The sequence below is a fragment of the Euleptes europaea genome, chromosome 20 (assembly GCF_029931775.1).
Source record: "Euleptes europaea isolate rEulEur1 chromosome 20, rEulEur1.hap1, whole genome shotgun sequence".
In the NCBI taxonomy this organism is placed as follows: Eukaryota; Metazoa; Chordata; class Lepidosauria; order Squamata; family Sphaerodactylidae; genus Euleptes; species Euleptes europaea.
In genome coordinates this window covers 2,655,576-2,680,242 of record NC_079331.1, presented here as the reverse complement: position 1 = coordinate 2,680,242, position 24,667 = coordinate 2,655,576, and the positions used below count along the sequence as shown (strand labels likewise).

The 24,667-nt window shown below is 47.2% G+C and overlaps 1 protein-coding gene across 2 annotated transcripts in view; it reads left to right on the top strand.

Annotated features, from left to right (window-relative positions):
• Nucleotides 1-23,718, top strand: part of TJP1 (tight junction protein 1) — a 197,066-nt gene extending 173,348 nt beyond the window's left edge. The window contains exons 18-29 of one of the 2 annotated variants that reach the window (XM_056865692.1): nucleotides 184-394; nucleotides 778-878; nucleotides 2,495-2,848; nucleotides 4,672-4,926; nucleotides 5,947-6,858; nucleotides 8,594-8,688; nucleotides 9,554-9,787; nucleotides 12,254-12,423; nucleotides 13,386-13,863; nucleotides 16,422-16,639; nucleotides 18,658-18,741; nucleotides 23,564-23,718. In XM_056865692.1, the coding sequence (XP_056721670.1) occupies nucleotides 184-394; nucleotides 778-878; nucleotides 2,495-2,848; nucleotides 4,672-4,926; nucleotides 5,947-6,858; nucleotides 8,594-8,688; nucleotides 9,554-9,787; nucleotides 12,254-12,423; nucleotides 13,386-13,863; nucleotides 16,422-16,639; nucleotides 18,658-18,741; nucleotides 23,564-23,658 (3,207 nt within the window). In that variant the 3' untranslated portion in view covers nucleotides 23,659-23,718. Of the gene's footprint in view, nucleotides 1-183; nucleotides 395-777; nucleotides 879-2,494; nucleotides 2,849-4,671; nucleotides 4,927-5,946; nucleotides 6,859-8,593; nucleotides 8,689-9,553; nucleotides 9,788-12,253; nucleotides 12,424-13,385; nucleotides 13,864-16,421; nucleotides 16,640-18,657; nucleotides 18,802-23,563 lie in introns of both variants that reach the window. The other variant, XM_056865691.1, reaches the window with a different exon arrangement.
• Nucleotides 23,719-24,667: the final 949 nt, after the last annotated feature.

Below are 24,667 nucleotides of genomic sequence, written 5' to 3'. Positions count from 1 at the left end.
TTAACTCCTCTGCCTGCCTCTGATTTTTGCTCTCTCATACCCCCCAAACTGTAAATGCAAATCTGCCTTTTTAATGGAACCGTGGAAAGGTAGCAAGCTTTTAACCCCGATGTGATGCACACCTTCCGAGAGGCCTTTACACCTTTAACGTGTCGTTCCGTCCTCCCACTGCTGTTTCCGCAGGACAAACACGCCTTGTTAGATGTCACTCCGAACGCTGTGGACCGTTTGAACTACGCACAGTGGTATCCCATCGTGGTGTTCTTGAACCCAGATTCCAAGCAGGGCGTCAAGACCATGAGAATGAGGCTGTGTCCCGAATCCCGGAAAAGTGCCAGGAAACTATACGAGAGGGCCCACAAGCTACGGAAAAACAACCATCACCTCTTCACAGGTGAGTTCGTGGAAAGGACCACTGAACAGAGGGGGACCGCAAGATGCTTCTTGTAGAACGTGGCAAATGCAGTCCATTGTGCAAATTTGTGCTTACGGACAGCAGTTGAGAATAGACAAAAAACTGCCAATGGCCTGTCCGTTCCATTGCTTCATGTTGGTGTAAGCCCTGCTAGAGGGGGAGGGGCCGTGGCTCAGTGGTAGACCCTCTGCTTGGCATGCAGAAGGTCCCAGGTTCAATCCCCAGCATCTCCAGTTAAAGGGACTAGAATTTGCAAAGCCCTGTTGAATTCAACAATAGCTGTGTGACCTCAGCAAAAATGCTACCGTGATCATCATCTTCTTTTTTTTTTTTCTTTTTTTTTTTTGGCTCTTCGTTTTTAGCAACCATTAACTTGAATTCCATGAACGACGGCTGGTACGGTGCTCTCAAGGAAGCGATTCAGCATCAGCAGAATCAGTTAGTGTGGGTTTCGGAAGGAAAGGTACGGAACCTCAATTTCCACTCCTGTTGTCAAAATAGGTTTTAAAAATCGAAACCCTCGCCATCGAAATCTTTGCTTAACCTGTTGAACTAGCAGTCTTCAGCCCCTCGGTTGGGACCTGCAGGCAGGTCATAGAGCCCCACCTGCTGGGTCAAAAAGCCTCAGTAGTCACCCGTTTATGCGTGAGCGTGCCAACTTTTCGATTTGCTGCTATTGAGTGCCTCTAAAGATGCTGATAGTACCAGTGAGTAGTTCCACAAAAAAGCCCTGGAATATACTAATACACTAATGTATATGACTGAATGTCCCACTGATGGGAAAAGGACAGTGATGCTAGCTCGTTCCCGCAGCTCACCTTTTTTCAAAATGGGCAGTCTGACTGGACAACATTGTGGGAGCGGAGAGGTATGGTTTCTGCTAAGAGCAGGGGTTGTAGCGATGTGCCTTTGGGCAAGAGACGCATCCGGCACTGTGAAAAGACCTTCTTTACTCCATCGTGGGCCGGCAGGTGTGGTGCCCTAAAACCTCTCCTCTGCCCCCCCCTCTGCCCTTCCACTAACAACCGGCAATTTTGCTCACTCGTATAGATTACGTAAGGGTTGTTACGGGTGGTTTTTATCTCGAACTGACATTTTCAGGGCAGCCATTCATTGGGATTCAAAGATCTGCCCTGAGAAGTGATAGTGAATTTGCAGTCCAATTTGGGCCGGTTTGTCCCATGTCCATCTCTGCACGGACCTGATTTAGGTTTCATTTCACCTGCCACTTCGTTGTCTGCTTCTCAGCACAGAAGTCCTTTCAGGATCTTTGACCAATACAAAACCCACTATAGAACAGAGAGAAATAATGTTCAATACAGTAGATAATCAAATATCACATGTACAAGATAAATTGAAAAGTAATGCAAATAGGCCATTCAGGTGTGTTTAGGGGTAGTGACTTGCAGAGCTTTAAACATGAATTGGGAAGGGGCTGTGGCTCAGTGGCAGAGCCTCTGCTTGGCACGTAGAAGGTCCCAGGTTCAATCCCCGGCCTCTCCAGTTAAAGGGACTAGGCAAGGAGGTGATGTGAAAGACCTCTCTGCCTGAGACCCTGGAGAACCGTTGCCGGTCTGAGTAGACAATACTGACTTCGATGGACCAAGGGTCTGATTCAGTATAAGGCAGCTTCATGTGTTTGGGAGGGGCCTTGGCTCAGTCGTAGAGCATCTGCTCAGCATGCAGAAGGTCCCAGGTTCAATCCCCAGCATCTCCAGTTAAAGGGACTAGGCAAGGAGGTGATGTGAAAGACCTCTCTGCCTGAGACCCTGGAGAACCGTTGCCAGACTGAGTAGACAGTACTGACTTTGATGGACCAAGGGTCCAATTCAGTAGAAGGCAGCTTCATGTGCATTTCATAAAGTCCTAGATCCACGAACTCCTTTTTTTCACTCGAAAAAGCAGGTGCGGATCTGTCCATTTGTAGGTTATTATGCCAAATAAAGGTTATCTGATTATCATTCGTAGGTTTAATCTCAGTTCTGTTTTAATAGTTCAGAATACTATTTTGGAAATTTGGGGTGGGGGAGGCACCCGTTTTTCTAGCCATGGCAATAAAATCCGACATGTTTGACACAGGCAGACGGCGCTACAAGCGACGACCTGGACCTCCATGACGACCGCCTGTCCTACCTGTCGGCTCCGGGCAGTGAGTACTCCATGTACAGCACGGACAGTAGGCATACTTCTGACTACGAGGACACCGACACCGAAGGTGGGGCCTACACCGACCAGGAGCTAGACGAGACCCTCAACGACGAGGTGGGGACCCCTCCCGAGTCGGCCATCACGCGGTCCTCCGAGCCCGTCAGGGAAGACGCGTCGGTAATGCACCACGAGAATCCGACGTACCCTCCGTACGCGCCACAAGCTCAGCCGCAGCCGAATCACAGGATAGAGTCGCCTGGGTTTAAGACGGGCGCTGCGCAGCCGGTGAGGAGAAAAACTCTTTGTCCCCGCAGATTTTTAAAAACGAGCTTTGGAAATGGTTGCCTTGCAATATTTATGCTAGCCAGCAAAGAATTAACAACGTCTTACTAGGCAAGATCCTTTTTCTTCAGCTCCAGGGTGGTTTTTTTTGCTGGATTCAAGTCCAGTAGCTCCTTAGAGAGCAAAAGATTTTCGGGGTGTAAGCTTTCGGGAGTCAATGCTCTTTTCCTCAGGTATCAAGCTTTGACTCTCCCTGAAAATTTCGTTGATCTCTAAGGTGCTCCTGGACTCAGATCCAACCCTTCTACTGTAGACCAACATGGCTACTTCCTGAAACTATCTTTGTGGAAGGTGTTTTTTTTTTTTTGCAGCAGATAGACGTCAGAGTCAAATTAGTTGACATACTGGAAGAACCACAAATGGATCTCCATTTCAGTTTTCCTGTTTAATAATAAGAAGAAGAGTTGGTTGTTATATCCCGACTTTCTCTACCACTTAAGGCAGACTCGAACCGGCTTACAATCACCTTCCCCTCCCCACAACAGACACCCTGTGAGGTAGGTGAGGCTGAGAGAGCTCTATCAGAGCTGTGACTGGCCCAAGGTCACCCAGCTGGCTTCATGTGGAGGAGCAGGGGAAACAAATCCAGTTCACCAGATTAGCCTCCGCTGCTCATGTGGAGGAGTGGGGAATCAAACCCGGTTCTCCAGACTAGAGTCCACAGCTCCAAACCACCGCTCTTAACCACTATGCCATGCTGGCTCCTCTCACTTGTATTTAGGTTTGGGCTGTGGCTTAGGAGGATTTTAGCATTTCCAATGTGGTTTTTGTAATCTCAGTCACACACAAACACGTGCGCACACACACAACCCTAGCTGCTGTTTTCTCCTCTGGGAGGAACATGTGCGTTAAGAGTTCCTGCAGGTTTATCCCACATCCACATCCCGAATATTCTGCAAGATGTTCCAGGCGTTTTCTCAGTTATTCCCGGCTTTTTAACAGGTGGGCTTTTATTTAACCTTCTGTACAGCCATGTACACTCTGCCCCATGGCGCAGAATGGTAAGCTGCAGTACTGCAGTCGAAAGCTTTGCTCACGACCTGAGTTCGATCCCGACGGAAGTCGGTTTCAGGTAGCCGGCTCAAGGTCGACTCAGCCTTCCATCCTTCCAAGGTCGGTAAAATGAGTACCCAGCCTGCTTGGGGTAAAGTGTAGACGACTGAGGAAGGCCATGGCAAAACCACCCCGTAAACATAGTCTGCCTAGTAAACGTCGGGATGTGACGTCATCCCATGGGTCGGTGTCATGGAATCATAGAGTTGGAAGGGACCACCAGGGTCCTCTAGTCCAACCCCCTGCACAATACAGGAAATTCACAACTACCTCCCCCACACACCGCCAGTGACCCCCCCCTCTCCATGCCCAGAAGATGGTCAAGGGTTCCCTCCCTCTCATGAACTGCCTAAGGTCATAGAATCAGCATTGTTGACAGATTGCCAACTAAGCTTTGCTTAAAAACTTCCAGGGAAGGAGAGCTTACCACCTCCCGAGGAAGCCCGTTCCACTGAGGAACCGCTCTGACTGTTAGAAAATTCTTCCTAATGTTTAGACGGAAACTCTTTTCATTTAATTTCAACCCGTTGGTTCTTGTCCACCTTTACCTTCACCCATGTTACTCCTCAGAGATTTTGTTTACTAAAGAATGCTCCATGAAAAGACTTCACGCATGAGCTTATTTGCCTGAAACCGAGATGTTGTGCTGTCGTGAACTGGCAAACTGTATTAGACTGTACCAAAAACCCTTCTATATTTTAAACATTCCACAGAAAGCGGAAGCCTCACCTGCAGCCCCCTACCTTTCCCCGTCACCAGACTCGAACCCCGCGGCTTCCTCAACTTCTGCTGTCCGCCCCAGCCTAAGCCTCACTAATGTCAGACTGGAGGAGCCGGGCCTGGCTCCTTACAACAACTCTTTCCAGCCGCAAGCCGGCCCCCTCAGAACGCCCGGCACTGAGGCGCCTCGTATAATGCTCAGAGATCCAGAGCCGCCGTCCGTGCCGCCGCACATAGACCCAGCAAAGGTACCTCTGCCTGTGCCGTCGCATGGCCTGGTTTTCACTGCGCCACCTCAGGAGCTCGCGCACAATCATTGTTGGCTTTGCCCTCTCCCCCCGCTAATGCCTCCCTCATGATTTCTCCGCGCATCTGCACAGCTCACGACAGAGAATCGGATAAATCCTCTAACGTCTTGTTTTTGGTTTGCATGAGCTCAGTTAATTCTGCAGAGGGAAGTCTACGGTGTCAGTTAGAAGGCATTGCAGATTCATTTCATTTCAAAGCATTTTTTTTTTTAAATGTACAAGCGCGTGGCTTATCTTTTTCTCTGCGATGTAAACGTGACTTCCCCGTCTACTTCTGCTTTTCAGCTTGCCTGTGATTAAGAGGAGATGGTTCTTAGTTGTTTAGTACGTTGGTCGCTGGAATGTATTGGTGCCAGAGGTTCTCAGACAAATCATACAATTCTGGAAAAAAAACCCAAGCATTTCGATCTATATCTAATTTTCGAGGTTTACCTAATTTTCGAGCTTTACCAAAATGTTCGCATTTTGAGGTGGGAACAGCCAGATTTGGAAGGACATTTACCAAAGAAAGAAAACTCAAACCAGCATACATACATACACACACACAAAAACTGGGAAGCAGTCAGTTGGCCTCATCATCCCAAATCGTTGCAACCCAAGGGTCTTACAGCCACCAATTTATGATGGAGAGATCTAGCTTAAATTGGGTATGTTGACTCAAGGGAAATGAGAAAGATCAGGGTTTTGTAGAAGGGTCCTCATGGGTAGGGCCTGCTTCCCACAGTGAGAACCATGTTTCTAGACTAATTGCCTCTTTCGGCAAGGGAACAATGGATTTTACATTTATCAACACATCGGATTCTTAAAAAGAATGACCTTTGCCATCCAGGTGTATTTTAAAGAACCTTGATTTGGGGGCAGGGGTGAAAAGCTGATTTTTAGGTGCGCTGCCGCTTTTTAGCTTTTAACATTCCCAGCTGTTCACGTGCTTGAAACAAAACTGCTGTGGTTTTCCTTCAGATGTACAGGAAAGATCCCTACATCAACGAAGAGCCGTACCTCAACGAGGAACCATCTCGGCAGAACTACGTCTTGAAGCCGCCGGCGCACAGTCATGTGACACAAAGGCAGGACAAGGAATCCAGTCTGGCCTACGAGCCCCAAGGCCAGTACCCGGAGAAACAGCCCAGCAGAGATTACGAGCCCTTGCCATACAGGTATGAGTCCACGAACTACGTGGATCAGTTTCCTCGCGGCTACGACCCTCGTCTACACTACGAGGAACGTGTCCCTCCATATGACGACCACTGGGCCTATTACGACGAGAAGCAGCCCTACCCGCCCCGGCCACCTTACGAGAACCAACCTTCTAGAGACTTTGAACCCCGGCAAAACGCAGAAGAGAGCACAGACCGCAGATGCTATTTCTCAGCACAACCTCGCTTTGACGAGCCGCCGCCTTCCGTCGCAGCTTACGACAGCCGGCCTCGCTACGAGCCCGCCTCTAAAAACTTTGGCCTCCCGCAGCTGAGATATGAGGAGCAGCCCACCACTGGGTACGAGGTTCACGGTAGATACAAAGCAGAGACTCCAGCCTATGCCTCCACTGTGCCCAGATCGCCTGAGCCTAAGCATTACTTTGAGTCGCAGCCCAGAGGCTATGAGCCGGGCATGCCGCAAGGGTTGGCCGCTAAAGTCGGACAGTATGAACCTTCCCACAACACCGCTGGGGCACACCCTCCCCTTCCGCCGCAAAGCAAACCAGAAGTTCTGCCTTCCAACAGTAAACCACTGCCTACACAACCAGCGGAGGAAGATGTTGACCCGGCCATGAAGCCGCAGTCCGTGCTCACGAGGGTTAAAATGTTTGAAAACAAAAGGTCGTCGTCGCTGGAAAAAATAAAGGACTCAAACGATGTCCCGGTAGTCAAGGTAAAAAAAAAAGGTGTTTCTTAGTAACTGTGTAGTATGACCCCTTGAGTCACCCAACTTCATCTTGAATTCTTACATCTATAGTGAATAGAACCTAGAATGTGGAGGATATGCGGGTACTCATCTTGCCAGTCAGATTTAGCCGCAGCACCGATTACGGTGCTGTCTCTTTGAAAAATTATCTAAAGCCTAGACCTGGATGGCCCAGGCTACACCAATCTCATCAGATCTCGGAAGTTAAGCAGGGTTAGTACTTGGACTGGAGACCATCAAGGAAGTCCAGGGTTGCTACACAAAGGCAAGCAATGGCCAACCACCGCTGGCCGTTCCTTGCCTTGAAAACCCTACGGGGGTCGCCATGAATTGTCCGTGATTTGACGGCACTTTCCACCACTACCACCATTGCTGAATTGCTCATATATTGTTAGAATTTCCCCAACTGTTCAAATCATGGCTCCCTGGAGGTGTTGACATGGAGGTTGTCAGGTCATATAGGAAACAAATCCATCAGAGTCTGTTAACAAAAATATTATTTTCTCAGCACTAGAGCAAGTATTTAAACTAGAAACCAACCCAGCAAGAAATTTAGCCCTATGTTCCACATACAGAGGGCAATCAAGTACATAGTAATATAAATCCTCTGGAGCCAGCGATTCACAGATACAAAAGGGTTGATCTTTTGGTATTCAACAATAGGGCCCGGCCAATATTAAAGATGTTATGGACACTGGTTGTTGAAGGGGACGAGGGGTACAACCTCAGAATGGACGGAATTGGTTTAATTTGAATCCCTGAAGGGTGGTGAGGGTTTTCGGAGTCAATCTTGCTGCTTTGGAGACCTGATAACAGCGCTGCTGCCTGGCATGTGGGTCAAAACTCCCTGTGTCAAACCTCAGCTCTCCAGTGGATACAACTAGGGAGGTAATGCTAGCTCGACTTACAGTATTGTTGTGAGGGTAATATATGTGAAGCCTTTAAAATGCTGTAGGGAATACCAAGCCGGTGCTTGAAATAGTTTAGTGAATGTTTAGCTCTTAAGTCAGTTTCAGTGCAGAGCGGTAAGCATGTGCGGAAACGTCTCTCCCAGTAAGGCGCTTAGTTCTGGCCGGGCCGTGTTCCCAGTTGTGTGAATCCACCCAGAGGATGCTGATAACATGACAATGACAATGAAACCTTTAATGGCATAATTATTATTACAGTTGTTACAAAATAATCATAAAACCTAATATCAATAAAATGAGCTCAAAAATCAAAGGTTGCAAGCTTTTGAATTTTCATCACATCCATCAGGAAATTGGCAACATCCACAGTAATCTTTGGAGCAAAATCATTTAATAGTTGACATTTTGCTTTATTGATAGATTATTTTGAATGTATCCAATTTTTAAGCCTTTTCTCACGGGATATTTGGTATATTGGGCAGTCAAGCAGTATATGGTCAATCATATCCAGGGAATTGGACCCACAGGTACAAAGCCGTTCCTGTATTGGGATTTGATGGTACCTTCCATACACATCCTTGAAGGGAAGGCGTTGACCCTGGCAAGAGAGAAGGCTCTACGGAGGGGAGGGATGTCCAAATTATAAAAATAATGGTTAATACTGTCAGTTTTGTTCATAAGACCCAGCGCAGCTGAGGAGCAGACCGGGGGTTGAGTGGGATATGCTGATAACATGCGGTGGTCTAAAATCCCTGGAGTCGTTTTGACGTTGCGTTTGCTTGTGTCTCTAGCAGCCACCAGAGCTTGCTCCTAAACCTAACATCACCCCAGCGAGTGTTCCTAAGCCAGTCTCTCAAAATCAATACGAACACGACAAACCAGCTTACAGGTAAACTGCTGACGCACAATTCAAGTACATAGTGGAGGGAGAGGGGCCTTGGTAACCACTGTGTGTAAGTGTATTGGATTTTTAGGTAATTGCTGTCGAGCTCTGGGTTACAAAGCAGATCTTTTGGGGGTAAAGGGTTGCTTCTTGTAAATTACTGGTTCATCTTCGTGGCCTCCTTGCCGTCCCACATGGAAACTGCGCAGGCTGGCCTGCACATGCGCAGTTCCCTTGTGGGACGGCAAGGAGGACCACTTGATGAACAACAATTACAGGTAAGCATCACTGTTTTCATCTTCATGGCCTCCTTGCAGTCCCACATGGGAACTGCACATGCACAGGCTGGCCTGCACATGCGCAGTTCCCTTGTGGGGTTGCAAGGAAGACCATGCGCAGTTCCCTTGTGGAACAGCAAAGAGGACCACTCGATGAACAACAGTTACAGGTAAGCAACACTGTTTTCATCTTCGTGGCGTCCTTGCAGTCCCACCTGGGAACTGCATGCACAGGCTGGCCTGTGTATGCGCAGTTCCCTTGTGGGACGGCAAGGAAGACCACTCGATGAACAACAGTTAGAGGTAAGCAACATTGTTTTCATCTTCGTGGCCTCCTTGAAGTCCCACATGGGAACTGCACATGTGCAGGCTGGCCTATGCATGCACAGTTTCCTTGTGGGACTGCAAGGAGGACCACTCGATTAACAACAGTTACAGGTAAGCAACACTGTTTTCATCTTCGTGGTGTCCTTGCTGTCCCACACGGGAACTGTGCATGCAAGGAGGACCACTTGGTGAACTACAGTCCCAGGTAAGCAACACTGTTTTCTTGTTTCCCAAAACGTTTCTTTGAATCCTTGCTCGGCTTCTAGGGCCCCAGAACCGCAGAGACCTCAAACGAAGCCCCCCGAGGACATTGTCCGGGCAAACCACTACGATCCCGAGGAGGACGAGGAGTACTACCGCAAGCAGCTCTCCTACTTCGACCGCCGGAGCTACGAAAACAAGCCTGCCGGGGCCCAAGTCCCTGCCAGCCACCACCCGCCGGAGCCCGTGAAGCCTGCCCCTCTCCATAATCAGCTGAACTACACGAACTACTCTTCCAAGTAAGTCTCTCATTTCAGGGCTCTGCTTTAGCAAAGCCTCCACTTCAGCATCTTACGCCTAATGGGTTCCTGCAGAAATGCAGTTATCGCAGCCGATGGCCTCCTGGAAAAACAAAACTTCATTCTTTGTTTAAAAAGCTCTTTTATTTTAGGACACGCTTGCTCGTAAGTTAACGTGTGAGATCTTGCAAAGATTTACGAAGGGCTTGCTGTAGCGGTCACCCCCTGCCTCAGTCAAAAGGATGGCTACGAGGCTCAGTCGAAAGGATGGCTACCAGGCATTCTGTAGCGATTGTGCAAACGGCCTGTTATTTCTGAACGCCTGAAGAGAGTGGCAATGCAAGAACCGTTGAAAAAGGAGGAAGAACGTGTGAGCGCCATCAGGGATTCTCCAGTTGCCCGTAGGCAGCCATCTCGCACACGTATTCTCTGTCCTTCCCGAAGTATCCGTCATCATCACAGGGCTGTTTGACTTGGTCGCACGATGTGTTAAGAGCTCAAAGACCAGCATGTTCTCTAGAAGCTTCTGCCTTCTCAAGAAGCGCAGATTGTGTCTAACGTGCAATTTCCCCGTGAGGGCTCCCCAATCTAACATCTATACCAGCGTTTCCCAAACTCGGTGAACCTTGGGCACAGGCTTCTGTGTTCTGCATGGGTGAAAATCCACTGCACTCCTGCGCACAGAAATTCTCAGTTTGTTCCCTGTCGAGTGGTCAGGCGTCCTTCTTGCCCGATCAGTACTCTCTCGCACCCTTCTGTACCCAGTTTTCACAGTCCTCTTCACAGGGATCGGACTTCCCGAGCTCTGGCAGCATTTTGGGGTTTTCTCCTGTGAGGCTGGCTACATTGTGGAATCCCGGAGCAATTTTGTGTCTGCCCGTCTCGGGAAAACCAGAGTCACGCTCCAAAGAGACGGCTGCAGCCAGCTGATAACCTTTGAGTACTTCTTCTGCCTACTGGCTGTTTTGGATCGTTGATTTTAATTTGTGGTTTTTATGCATTTTTATGGCATGTTATTATTTACATCAAGGGTGTCAAACATAAGGCCCGCCGGCTGGATCTGGCCCCTTGAGAGCTCTTAGCCGGCTCACAAACCAGCTGAGGCAACAACCCCCTCCACTCTCGATCTGAGCTGGCATGGCACGGCCCAGCCTGATCAAGTGATATTTATGTCACACCCGGCAATCGTAACAAATGAATTTGGCACCCCTGATTTACATTGTAAGCCACCTTGAGTTCCTATAAAATAGAAAGGCGGCTAATAAATGATTTAAATAAATTTTAGAAATAAAACTTGGCTTAATTCCACAAGGCGCGCTTCTGCCCCTTCTTGCCCAGTCGTCTGTGCTCCGGCACTTAGTTTGGGAACCGCTGGTCTGTAGAGTTCTTTGCTTTTGAGGACCAGCGCTGAAAGAAATGTGCTTTAGCTAGAATGACCGTTTTTCTTCTGTTCTGTTGCCGTTTGCTTTGCCCTCGCCTAGATTTCTTGGCTCTTACACTAGCTATGGCTACTTGAAAAGGAACGTCAAGTGGTAAGAACACGGTTGGTGTGAGGATGTTTTAAGGTGTCCTCTCTTTCTCTCTTCTGTCACATTTTCTCATAGGCATTATGTGCAGATAACTTGAAGCAGCATCCAAAATTTTAACCTGGATTAAAAAAAAAAAGTATTGGCAACTGACCGCAAGAATGGCTCTCGGGGAGAAAAAAATGCAGTGTCCAAAAACAACCATTGAAAGTTTGGGTTTTCCTTTTTAACTAGCTTAAAATTATGCACATAAAGCTGTTAAAGCTTATTCCACTTCTGGATGAGATGACTTTGTAGATACCTGAAGTTGGGTGTACTGAGGAAAGGGGTCTGTTAAATCTCATCCCGTCTCATTCATAGGATTGTTTTGGTTTTATAAATGGCTTCCCCCCTCCTCTTACTTTACAAATGGACAATACAAAAAAAAAAATAACATAAAAGGGCCGAATACACCAACAAAGTGCACTCCAAATGTCATCTACGTTGTTTGGAGTCCCTCCTGCTTTACGTTACTAATCTTTCTAACCAACTGATGTTACTGTAATTCTCTTGTGCTTTCTAACATTGTTATTTCTGGATGGTTAAACGGTTTATGCTAACACTCGTAGAACCAGGCTGGGTCTGTCTCTTTGCACAAAGGCGGCCCTCTTCTGCCGCCTTCTGGAGGAGCCGGTGAGCGTCATTCCTCTGCTCGAGCGCACAAAGGGGCAGTGTCATCACCAAAGAACAAAAGATCCACCTTTCCGTTGGTGCTACCTTTATCTTGACAGAGCAGAGGGGTTCCACGTTACAAATCTGAACGTCGTATTCAAAAAGTAGCCCAGAACGTCATCTTTCAGAAAGACCTATAGGGTTGAGCGACTGGGAGAAACACCAAGCGGGTGAAACGGGCAGGACCGTTCACATGTTGACGCGCTCCTCTTTCTGTCTTTCCCCACAGGGGCAAGTCGATAGACGCGGAGCCTTTGGAGAGGGGCTTGGCCGAGAAGCGTTACGAGCCAGTCCCGCAGGTGACTCCGCCTCCCCCCGCGCCGCCAGTGCAGTACACTCAACCTCAGTCCATTAACAACCCAATCGTGTCTCTCCAGCCCAAACCTGCACTCCCCGAAGGTAGGAGCCTGTGTAGGGTTTTTTCCCCTTGTAATACTTACAAAACGTTTTGTCCTCGCTGTGAGGGAAGGGCGTCTTGGAAGCCCTTGCGTGATCCCTGTCAGATTCTTGGGGAGGCAGGAAAATTTTCTACTTCCTATCTCCTTGGCGGGAATCTCCCGATACTTCCAGTTTTCCCTCCTTCCTCGTTGGGGAGAGCGCCGTCACAGCCTTGCTCCCAGTGTGTTTCACACTCAGGTTAGAGAAACCTTTAGATTCTGTTTCTTTCTAATTCTTCCTTTTATTCTCACTAGATACCCCTTTATTCCACGGCCTTTTCCCTGCCTCTGACTCCTCTTTGACCCCTCTGCCTTTCTTTCTTTACCCTTTTCTGGCGCTCAAAATGGCCAGCGTCAGTCTAGCATCCAAGGTGGCCGATGCTGTACCATATGGGGAGTATTTTATTCATCGTTATCGCAAAGGTTTACACATCGCCTTTCTGTTGATTTAAGTCCTCAGGGTAGTTAATAAATACATTTCAACAATGCAAGCAAACAATTAGAGGTGCAAAAAAAAAAGATTTTGAAGGACATATCGCTAAACGCATCAAGACCAAATACAATACAAAATTCTTTAAGTACATTAGGAGTAGGAAACCAGCTAGGGAAGCGGTTGGACCATTGGGAGTAAAGGAACAATAAGGGAGGATAAAGCAATTGCTGAGAAACTAAATGAATTCTTCTCATCCATTCTCACTGTTGAAGATATAGGGCAGATACCTTCTCCTGAACAGAGGTTTTGGGGAGGGGAGAATGAGGAACTGGGGCAAATAGTGGTAACAAGGCAGGAGGCTGGGTTTTTTTCCTGCACCTGCCATTTTTGTCTCCCCGCAAAATAATTGCATACACGCACGCCTGTCTGCTAACTGCTTTAACAAGGCAAGGAACGTTGTGATCACAGGCCGTCTTATTTCCCTCCCCCAGTCAACTCTGTGTCAGATTTCCAGAACTCCACCGTGTCCAAACCTGACCCGCCACCCTCTCAGAACAAGCCAGCAGCGTTCCGGTCTTCCAGCCGAGAAGACACCGTGCAGTCCACCTACTTCCCTCAGAAAAACTTCCCCGATAAAGGGCCGGTGAACGGGACGGAGCCGATCCCCAAAACGGTCACCCCGGCTTACAACCGCTTCACGACGAAACCTTACACGAGCGCCGCCCGGCCGTTCGAGCGCAAGTTCGAAAGCCCGAAATTCAACCACAACCTGCTGCCGGACGAGAATCCGCCCAAGCCGGAGTTGGCGTCGAAACCCCAGAATTCTCCCCAGCCCGTTTTAAAAGCACACGGCTTGACGCAGCCTCACTCGGAGTTTGACAGCGTGACGGATACGTTCCCTGTGCCGTCGGACAAGCTCAAGTACCAACCAAATAACATCAGTGCCGTGCCTAAGGCCATTCCCGTAAGGTAAGACTCACCCATTGCAGAATTGCTTGACTAGACAGCTTGCTTCCACCAGTCTGCTTTAAAAAAAAAAATTAAATACTTTTTATTAATATTTTAACATACGCATACACATACCCATTCACATACAGGGCTTTTTTCAGGGAAACGAATAAACAATTTTAAATAATAGTATACATCACACATTTCTTCATCTATGTGTATATAAGCTTTCTATTCTTTACTAGTCATGCTACTAGTCTTCTAATTATTCCGGAATCCAAAGCTCTGATTTCTAACATTATAAACCTTGTCCATTTCTTTTAATCTTATATTTGCTTTTTACCCCTCAGGAGAGAGAGAAAATCTCTTCTAAACTTTCCAGTTGGCATAATCAAGATAACATTTTCATTTCTTTTGAAATTCTTCCTATCGTTTTCCCTTTCAGCAGGCTGTTTAATTTGGCCATCTCTGCATATTCTCCCATTTTCTGTTGCCATTTCTCTATTTCAGGAACATCTTCTTGTTTCCATACCATTGCTAAAACCATTCTTGCTGCAGTCATCATATAGCTAAATAGTTCTTCTTCTTTTTTTAATTTGAAAGGCAGCTACGCTCACCCAAGACAATCGCCGCACTTTGATTGAATTGCCAGCTGATCTGCTGTAGCTAGATTTGAGCCCAGTAATATCTAAGAGATCCGCAAGATATTTCTGGGTGTGAGCTTTCAGGACTCAAAGCTCTCTTTGTCACAAGTCCTATGAGGAAAGGTTGAAGGAGCTGGGTGTGTTTAGCCTGAAGAGGAGAAGACTGAGAGAGGATATGATAACCATCTTCAAGTACTCAAAGGGCTGTCGTAGAGAGGAGGGTGCCGAGTTGTTTTCTGTTGCCCCAGAAGGTCGGACCAGAACCAACGGGTTGAAATTAAATCAAAAGAGTTTCCGTCTAGACATTAGGAAGAATTTTCTAAGAGAGCGGTTCCTCAGTGGAACAGGCTTCTTCAGAAGGTGGTGAGCTCTCCTTCCCTGGAGGTGTTTAAGAAGAGGCAAGATGGCCATCTGTCAGCAATGCTGATTCTATGACCTTAGGCAGATGATGACAGGGAGGGCATCTTGGGCATCTTCTGGGCCCAGAGTAGGGAGTCTCTGGTGTGTGTGTGTGTGTGGGGGGGAGGTTAGTTGTGAATTTCCTGCATTGTGCAGGAGGTTGGACTAGATGACCCTGGTTCTCCCTTCCAACTCTATGATTCTGTGAAAATCTTGCTGGTCTCTTAGGTATTACAGGACTCAAATCTAGCCATTCTACTGAAGATCAGCATGGCTACCCTCCGAAACAAATGTGTCATAAAACTTGAACTTGCTTGTGTTTTGAAGTACTGGCTTTCTGAATTGCTGGGTGCTGGCTTATAAACAGAATATGTCACTTTAACAAACCAGGATCGGCAAGGGTGGTGTCTCCGGAGGCAGGCTAGTGCCAGGCTGAAATCCAGAGAGACTGAAAACCGTTCTCCAGGGGAGATATTTCCCAAAACAGCTTTTTCCGTGGCCTCGCCATTAGGTACTTCCCTAGAATTGTCTTCATGTTTTGTCATGTGTTCAGACAAACGAAAGGACGCTGAACTGTATAATGCCACCATCTTAGCATTTTGCTTTTGTTTTAATAGCCTGCTTCGCATCAGCGCAATTAGCACCAGAACAGTAGTCTGTGTGCACATAACATGAGCACTGGAAAAGTTAGAGGAAATGCTACTGTCTGCTTTGTGCCAAAATAAGAGGCACAAGACTCCCTTTGCAGCCTTCCACCAGTTTCCTCCTCGGCAGCAGCAGGTATCACTAGGGGAGAGGCCATGGCTCAGTGGAAGAGCCTCTACTTGGCATGCAGAAGGTCCCGGGTTCCATCCCCAGCATCTCCAGTTAAAAGGAAAAGGCAGAAAGTGATGAAGAAGAAGAGTTGTTTTTTATATGCTGATTTTCTCTACCACTTAAGGGGGAATCAAACCGGCTTACAATCACCTTCCCCCACACACACACACACAACAGACACCCTGTGAGGTAGGTGGGGCCGAGAGAGCTCTAAGAGTTGTGACTAGCCCAAGGTCACCCAGCTGGCTTCATGTGTAGGAAGAAGAGTTGGGTTTTTTTTATATGCCGACTTTCTGTACCACTTAAGGGACACTCAAACCGGCTTACAATCACCTTCCCTTCCCCTCCCCACAACAGACACCCAGTGAGGTAGGTGGGGCTGAGAGAGCTGTAAGAGAACTGTGACTAGCCCAAGTTCACCCAGCTGGCTTCATATAGAGGAATGGGGAAACAAATCCAGTTCACCAGAATAGTGTCAACCACTCAGGTCGAGGAGTGGGGAATCAAGCCTGTTCTCCAGATCAGACTCCACCGCTCCAAACCACCGCTCTTAACCACTACACCAGGGTCTCAAGACCTCAGCCTGAGACCCTGGAGAGCAGCTGCCAGCCTGACTAGACAATGCTGATTTCAATGTCCGAAGGGTCTGATTCCGTATAAGGCAGCTTCACATGTTCATATGCATCACTCTCCCTCTCTCTGTGTCTCTCTTCGTTTTAGTCCTTCGGCGTTGGAAGATGACGATGAAGAGGATGGGCACACCGTAGTCGCCACAGCGAGAGGCGTGTTCAACAGCAACGGTGGCGTTCTCAGCTCCATCGAGACGGGAGTGAGCATAATCATCCCGCAAGGCGCCATCCCGGAGGGAATCGAGCAAGAAATCTATTTCAAGGTCTGCCGAGACAATAGTATCCTCCCTCCTTTAGACAAAGAAAAAGGTAAGCAAAGCCACCCTGGCGACCTGCGTGTTTTCCACAGGCTCTCGGCAGGCTCTCTGTTCAAGATGAGGTTCATTTCATCCATTAATTTCCAAACACGTCCTGCTTTTCTTGCAGTCGACAGGGGGATCGAAGCAGCGGCTTCTAGAAATTTCAAAACAAGCATGGTCCCACAGTCGGACTCTTTCTTTTCCTTTTAAAGGAAGTGCAGTAATGGCACTTAATGAATTAGCTGAACAAAGCAGCACTCTCTCAGGGGTCGGGAAGGCTGCTGGAAGCGACACGGAACCCCTTCCCCCTTCTCCTGGTGACTAAAAGCCTGGCTTGTCAGGAAATGGATACTCTATGGGGTTTGAGTGGGGCTTCACCTTGAAGCAAAGGGTGGAAGACATTGAACGCCAGACAGACCTTGGAAAATCACCATTTTTCCTAATACCTGATAAATCTAGATACTTGGTCTCACCTGCAGCTTATTTTTTATCACCTTGAGTCTATTAATTATAGGAAGGCCTTTACCCTTGCCAGATGCCAGGCCCTACCATCGGCTGTTTTAGAAGGGAAATATAAGATCCCTAGATCAGAGAGGTTATGTCCGTATGGGACGGGGGACATTGAAACCATTGAACATGCACTGATATGTTGCCCATTCTACCACGAAGTTAGATCAAAGCTTATTTCCCCCCTACTTGGTAAATTCCCTGATGAGTCAGTTGATCTTTTGGCAAAGAAGCTCCTATTAGGAGAAGACCCTCAGCTTACGCTACAAACTGCCAAGTTCTGCTCTGTTGCTATTATAAAATACGCAGAGCTTCATTAGAGAATGCTTGTCAGAAAAAATTACAATTTTATCAATTTTAATGTGATAATTTTTAACCAGGGGTTGCTTTTATCGACCACACACCTTTACATGTATGGGCAGTCTGTGATTCTGTGGTGAAAATTTTGATGTGTTGGCCCATGCTTGGTCAGTCAGCCGTATTAATAAGCTTGACTTGAGTAGGGCTTCACCTTTTCACTTTTAAAAGAGTTTTCCTGAAGCTGAAATAGCAGCTTGAGTTGAACTTGGCAGACAGGAATTATGGAAGAGGCGAGAAGGATAAGCAAGATAATGGGTGGGGTGGAATCCTGTATCAACCTCGGACCTTCATCTACAGTGACTGGCATTACAACCCACAGCAGTATAAGAAGAAGGAAGAGAAGAGTTGGCTTTTAAATTCCGACTTTCTCTACCACTTAAGGAAGAATCGAACCGGCTTACAATCACCCTCCCTTCTCCCCACAACAGACAGCCTGTGAGGAAGGTTGGGCTGAGAGAGCTCAAAGAGAGCTGTGACTAGCCCAAGGGGAAGGGAAGGTGATTGTAAGCCAGATTGAGTCTCCCTTAAGTGGTAAAGAAAGTCGGCATATGAAAACCAACTCTTCTTCTTCTTCTAAACAGAAGTCAGTCCACACACAGAGTACTCTAAGCCCCAAAGTTCATGAGCTATACACCACACTAGGATGGTGCTAGGGCAGCAAAAAGCCTGCCTAAATCCAAAGGTGGTAGATGCTGTAGTGAGCTTGCTCAGACGTAGGATAGGCGTAGACTTGCCCAGGAGTGGAAAAAATGTGCAGGAACGTGACCTCCGGATATATTATCCCACATTTCGAACAAATGCTTCCTCAGCCTGTAAATGGTATGTCATTTTAACAGAACAATGGGCTACCAAACATACATAGCAAACTAAACAATTAAAGCTACCTTACCTGCATACATAAATGTAATATAATATCAGAATTAATAAACCTCTGAGCATTCAATAGCACGGTCTCAAATGGCATGTACAGTGACAGTTGGAAATGACTTGATGCCAAAGTATGTTGAAGCGGCTTCGATTAAGAACATGTTCCCTCTTGGCCAAGTTGGGTTCTCCGGGTGTTGCCTGGCCCGTCGGTTCGGTTGCGTCGCCGTCCTTAGGGGATTGCTGTGAGGCACACGGTTTCTTCTAACCCCCTGTCCCTTTGTCCATTTGCCACAGGTGAAACGCTGCTCAGTCCCTTGGTCATGTGCGGGCCCCACGGACTCAAATTCCTGAAGCCGGTGGAGCTGCGCTTACCACATTGTGCGTCTATGACCCCTGATGGTTGGTCTTTTGCTCTAAAATCCTCCGACTCCTCGTCGGGTATGCTGTCCTCCCTCTGTCCTTTTGGGGCTTTTGGGTGCTATCGGATAATTTAAAACCCCGCCCGACTGACGGGCGGCACTGTGTACTATACGAATATATTCCGAAATCACTGTATTTATGTCCGCTCTCCATTTCATTTTTTCATTACGAAGTGTCTTTTCTCACACTTAACCTCATGATGCAAAAATTCATTTTTGGGAAACCAGAACAGCAAGGTAGATAATAACCATACATGTACACTTACCCATCGGTCCATCGAGTGGTACCAGTTATCTACCTTGTTTCCTGTCACCCTCTTTGCTGTCTCTCTCTCTCTCTCTCTCTGTCTCTTTTTCTCTCTCTCTCAAGGACTAATACTGCTGCAAAACACTAAGATGAGAAAGTCACACAAAGTTTGTGTTCTTTTCTCTTTTTTTGGGGGGGGGATAAATTGCGCTAGGAATTCCGATTGGCTCTTCTAACTGCCGGTGCAGTCTTTTATCGACAATAGAAAGCTGTTCACGATCCCATTAAACTGAGCCAAAACACCTGATATTTTGGGGCGAGTTTTCTAATGTACCAGCTGTGAAATGTATGAATTTTTGGCAGTTCAGAGAAAACCGAGATCTCTCGTTCTAAAGGAAGCCCCTCTCTTCCCATTCTACAACTCAGTTGTGTGGGGGTTGTTGTTGTTTTTTACTCGTTTGGGTTTTGCTGCACAAATTTGTGCGTGCTTCTTCGCGATTCCTTCCAAATTCGGAAACGTGATGGAGAGTTGGTCTTCTTGGGTGGAGGGGGGTAGCGGAGAGACCTAGCTACAGAGGGGTGTGTCTGTGCTTTCCCTCCCCAGTAGCCGCTTCAGTTCCCGCTGAACTGAAGGAGGAAAATCACAGCAGGCTGAAACCCCGGCCACAAAGAGCATTAGGATGGCATAGAATCTCTGTATAAATTTCAAGCAATTTCATGAAGCGGCTGCGTAGTTACGGCCTTGGGCGGAGGGGATGGGGGGAAGACCGGGGTGTTTTTTCCAGCCGCTTTAACCTGTTTGACACCCTTAATGTATACATATCTGTATATGGTATATAAAAGCGATGTACTTATGTGTACAGTATTTTAAAAGAATATGTATTCATCGTTGTCGCTGATGTATCTATCCTTTTCGATGCCACTACGCTGACGCAAGAAAATGAGGTGGGGGGGGGGATAGAGCATCAGATACTTCTCTGGTGGGGATGCAGTTACTTAGAGAAACCCCGGCTGGGTGATTTTTCCCCCCCTGGTATTTTATGCATGACTTGCATGCAGCTATTTACTGTGTGTAAAACAGAACAAAAAGCGCAAAACAACCTGGATATGCTAGAAAGAATGTTGACCGTTGCAAGTAATAAGGGGGTCCGGAGTTCTGCCACTTATAATCTACACAACGCCTTCCAACCGTGCTTTTCCAAGTATTATTTTTGTGACGGCTGAACCTATTCATGAATTTACTTGAAACGAAAGGAAGCCAAAAAATGTGCCAGCCCTTCCCAGTTGACTATTGTGAGAAAGCTCTTCTTCCTGTCCCACTTAGAGTATATTTTGTGCGTGCTCCTGTGTGTATGTATGTGTGTGTCTGTGATGAGGGTCTTTTCTGTCTGTACCGGAGCTGTCTGTCTTTCCCCCCCCCCCAAGCCCCCCGCAGCTAAACATAATTAAATGTGGTGTGTTATCAGTAATTTTGCTCCTTGAGACAACTTCACAATTGGCCAACTCTTGTCTTCTGATATGTAAGCCATACTGTGTCTTAAATAAATACTTGTTTTCTCTCTTTCTAAAAAACCAAAAAATTAGTCGGTTATGGGATCTCTTTCTCTGCTCTCTTGCGCTCTCTCTCTCTCAGAACTTTTCCTCAGCATGTTATTTTTCCATGTTCTGTCCTTTCGAAATGAACGTTTTGGTTGTACATACTAACCTCTTCTGCAACACATTTAAGAATGTCAAAAGCACTGGCGCATTATCCCTAAAATATATTCCCTTGACTCCATCTCATCTCATGGAACGGAGGGGGCCGTTCCAACTTTAAACGGTTTCCATACTCACTTCCAACTTTTAAGCAACCCCATAGCCCAACCAGTACTTAACCCCCTAAAGTTTGTTGTGTTTAGCTTCCTGGTATCGGAAATTGTTACTGCAGCATTACCACAAAGTTGCTTCACTTCCCAGGTAGTTCTAGACCAGTGGTTCCCAAAGTGGTCAGTACCACCCCCTGGGGAGCGGTGGGACTACCTAGGGGGGCACTAAGAGGTAAGAGGGCAGCAGGGGGGCGCTAGAGGCGGGCCCCTTCAACTGTGTTGTTCACCAATTTACAATAGATCAAGCTATGGCACCATGCTGGCAAATTTGGGGGAAACTATCAGAATCCCCCCCTCCGACTTTGAATAATAGCTAGTACCACTGGATCAAGTTCATCAGTTTTGTTGAATAAAATTCAACTAAAAAGTTTTAATTTGATTTTGAATAGATGTGCAATTAATTGTTACTGTTTTGAAATTTTATTATTATTTTCTTTAGTGTGTTATGCAAGCCCCTATTTTGAATAGTGCTTTTTATGGGATAGGGGATAGGGTAGGGGGCGCTGGGGTTGAGTTCGTGGAACCAAGTGGGCGGTGGCCGGAAAAGTTTGGGAACCACCGTTCTAGACTCTGTTTTTCAGACTGTTTCCTCTCCATTGAGGCAGGTGTGCTTGGTGTTACAGTTGCTTACCACTTCGACCTGCACCTTCATGGTTTAAGAAACTCCAGATCATTTCCCCCTTCATAGATATCGCTAAAAACCCCAGCGCCTCTGCCCTCACCAAGACATCCCATTCTGTCTGAATTTATTACTTAACAGAATGGGAAAACGTTTTTCATTCGAGTGAAAGGCAGCTTTCCAGGGGTCAAGAGGGGCGATTCGTTGGTTATCCAAACATAAAATGCAAACCAGGTCCTCCAGATCTACAAGCCAATTCCAAGCTGCTCATAATATTTCCGTCTCGTCTGGAGATGTTGTCATCACTTCTGCATATCGGTCATTTGTTGTGCCATCATGTTTGTTTCCATGAGTTTCCAGGGAGTACTGTGGAACATGTTACTGGTTTTCTGTAGAACGTTAGAACTTGGCGATGAAATCCGAGGCATTAGCAAAAGGCAGCGTTTATCTCAGTTTATTCGAGGGGTTGCCTAATGTTGACGGGATCGTGAGCACTTCCGCGCGTATGCGCACTAACTCAGCTCCACACAAGAGGCCCATCTACACCAGTGGAGAGATGCTATGATTGGTAGATGCCCCACTGGGACCTTGTGAGTGAAGCTACGGGAGGAGATCAGGCAAAATGGGAATAGCTGCCTTCGGTTTGGGTCAGAGTCGCTCAGATAACGTGGCTAAACTTGCAAAGAGAGCCTTTGCCACTGGAACTGTTTATTTGTTTTGGTGCGAACCTGAAAAAGGACTTGAGCAAATAGCCTAAGAGAAGCTCCGCTTTACGCAGGACCGGAGCATAAAGAGCGGTCGCGTGCTCTTAGAGCGAGCAGCGGCCGCTTTAAAGCCCTCGATCTGCCTTCACGAACACCATCGCTAATCGGGCACAGTGCAGCTCTCAAATTTCCCATCTCAGTGTCCGGTTCCTTCCTCGCACTGGGCAGAAAAGAGCTCTCCGGTAGCTGCCGTGGCTGCTGCTTTCTGGCTCCCCTTTGCTCTGGCACTTGCCTCGTTCTGTGTAACAGGCAGGACCAGCCCACGATCCCCCCGCCCCAGCTTGGATGACCTCTCAGTAAGACTGCCTATATCGCCCGTTCAGCCCCGATGGACGCTTCAACGCCCGGAAGGCTTCTTTTTGTGCAGTGTGGTGAAATTACAAACTGAGGCAAGGGTTCCCCGTAGTAAAAAACGATTCACCTGTTGAGTAGAGCGGGAGCGTCCTTTCTTGAACTCCAGCCGTCCTCTTCTGCGCTGGTTTCGCCCAAAGAACATCTCTCCCTCTACCCTTCCAGTCTTGTCTCCACATGCCGGTGATTTTAAAAAAAGGACACCGGCCCCTTAGCCGTGCGAAATTGGCACGCGCCCCGCATCTCAAACTGGGCTCTTAGCCGCCCGCAGCGTTAGCCACGTAGCCTGGGCGTACTAACCACAGAGGCTGCGGAGCCCAGATTTCAATGGGTTGCTGGATGCGTGTGACTTTGCACAGCTAAGTGAGTCTTGCCTGCCAAGGTCCCACGTAAATCAAGCCCCCCCCCCTTGTAACTGAGCTGTCTAAAAAGGACCTCCTGCTTTGAAGGGATATTCAGACCCCGCATCTTGAGCGAGCGGCAAGAAAAAAATGCACGGCGGGAGCTCTTCTTACAGCCGAGTTCCACTCAAATCCTGCCGCTTGGCTGTCCGTACCAGGTCTTATGGGGGGAGAAAACAGTTTTCCGAAACCACGGTTCAGTGTTTCAGTTCCTGAAAAAATGTTCATCAGGGATATCTTCTGAATTCCTCGCTAGCATAGTTTAATAAAGTACTGTACTCTGCAGCTGAAATAAAATTGCATGGCTGCGTAGGATGAGATAATCAAGAGGAAAGGCTGTGTTGGACTTTCACAGAGCAGTGGGCTTTGCATTTTTCCCTAGTTACCAAATCATCTCCTAGCTGAAGATTATATCCCTGTCTAGAAAGCAGGAGGCAGTAGGCAGGAAACTTAAACGTATAAGGGGTGTTGTTATCCAATATGTTGGCATTTTGACGATGGATACTAAACTACCACATTGTTTTCCTCCTACAGGTGACCCCAAAACCTGGCAGAACAAGTCTCTTCCCGGGGATCCAAACTATCTTGTTGGAGCAAACTGTGTCTCGGTTCTAATAGATCACTTCTAACCCTTAACATTAGCAGGTTGAGCTAAGTGTGAAATCAAGATACTTCTTAAAACAAAAAAAAACAGACCTTGCCCGGAAACGGAACCACTCGTATCAAGTATTAAGAGTTCTCTTAGTGTTCAAGCAATCTTTGCTTTGACTAACACCGGCTAGTGAGTACATTCTTGAACCATGGTCAGGGCACATGCTGTTAACTGGCAAAGCAGGGCAACGGCAGAGGCTCCCGCGGGGTTCCCGCGGGATTTCCTTGCGCGGAAGCGACGGAGCCGCCGTCGCGTAGATCTCTCTCGACTACCAATGAAGCAATGCAATTTGTTTATTTTCAGAGGAACTGCTGAATTTGGCCTTTTTCTTACAAAACCTTTTCTATACAAACAAACAAAAACACATGCTAGTGTGTTTCAGAATATGCAAAGACAATATTGCGGACACCAGGTTGTAGTTTTTTTTTAAACTGGCAATTTTTATTTTATTTTATTTTTTGGATGCATTTTGCCCATGAAGTGGAAATCAACTTTTTGGCTAGCACAATAGAGGTGTATTTTTTTTTCCTTCCCGTTTCCCCTTTCTACTGAAAGGGCCATGTTATCTGCACGGCTGCTTTAACTGTACATGAACAACACGGTTTGGGGTGGGGTGGGGAGTTGCTGTAGGGAGAGACGGCACGCATGTGGTATGACGATGGTTCATCTGCCTCTTGCCAGCCTGTAAATTAACGACATTTTAAAACATATTAACCAGCAGGGATGCCTTACCCTTTTATGTTTTTTAACCTGTCTTCGCTCTCATCCTAGTTCTCTGTACTACTAAAATTTGTACGGCTTCCGTGCTTGCTTAGATACAAAACATCTTAAGACAGACTGAGAAACTGATTCAGTTTGTGAACATTGCTGATCTAGAGAAAGGGGGGGGGACACTTACCCTTGTTTTTTGGCATTGATCAACCAGAGAAGAACCCGAGGAACTTGATGGTATGTTTTTCTGCTATGCATTTTGGAAATTTATAGAT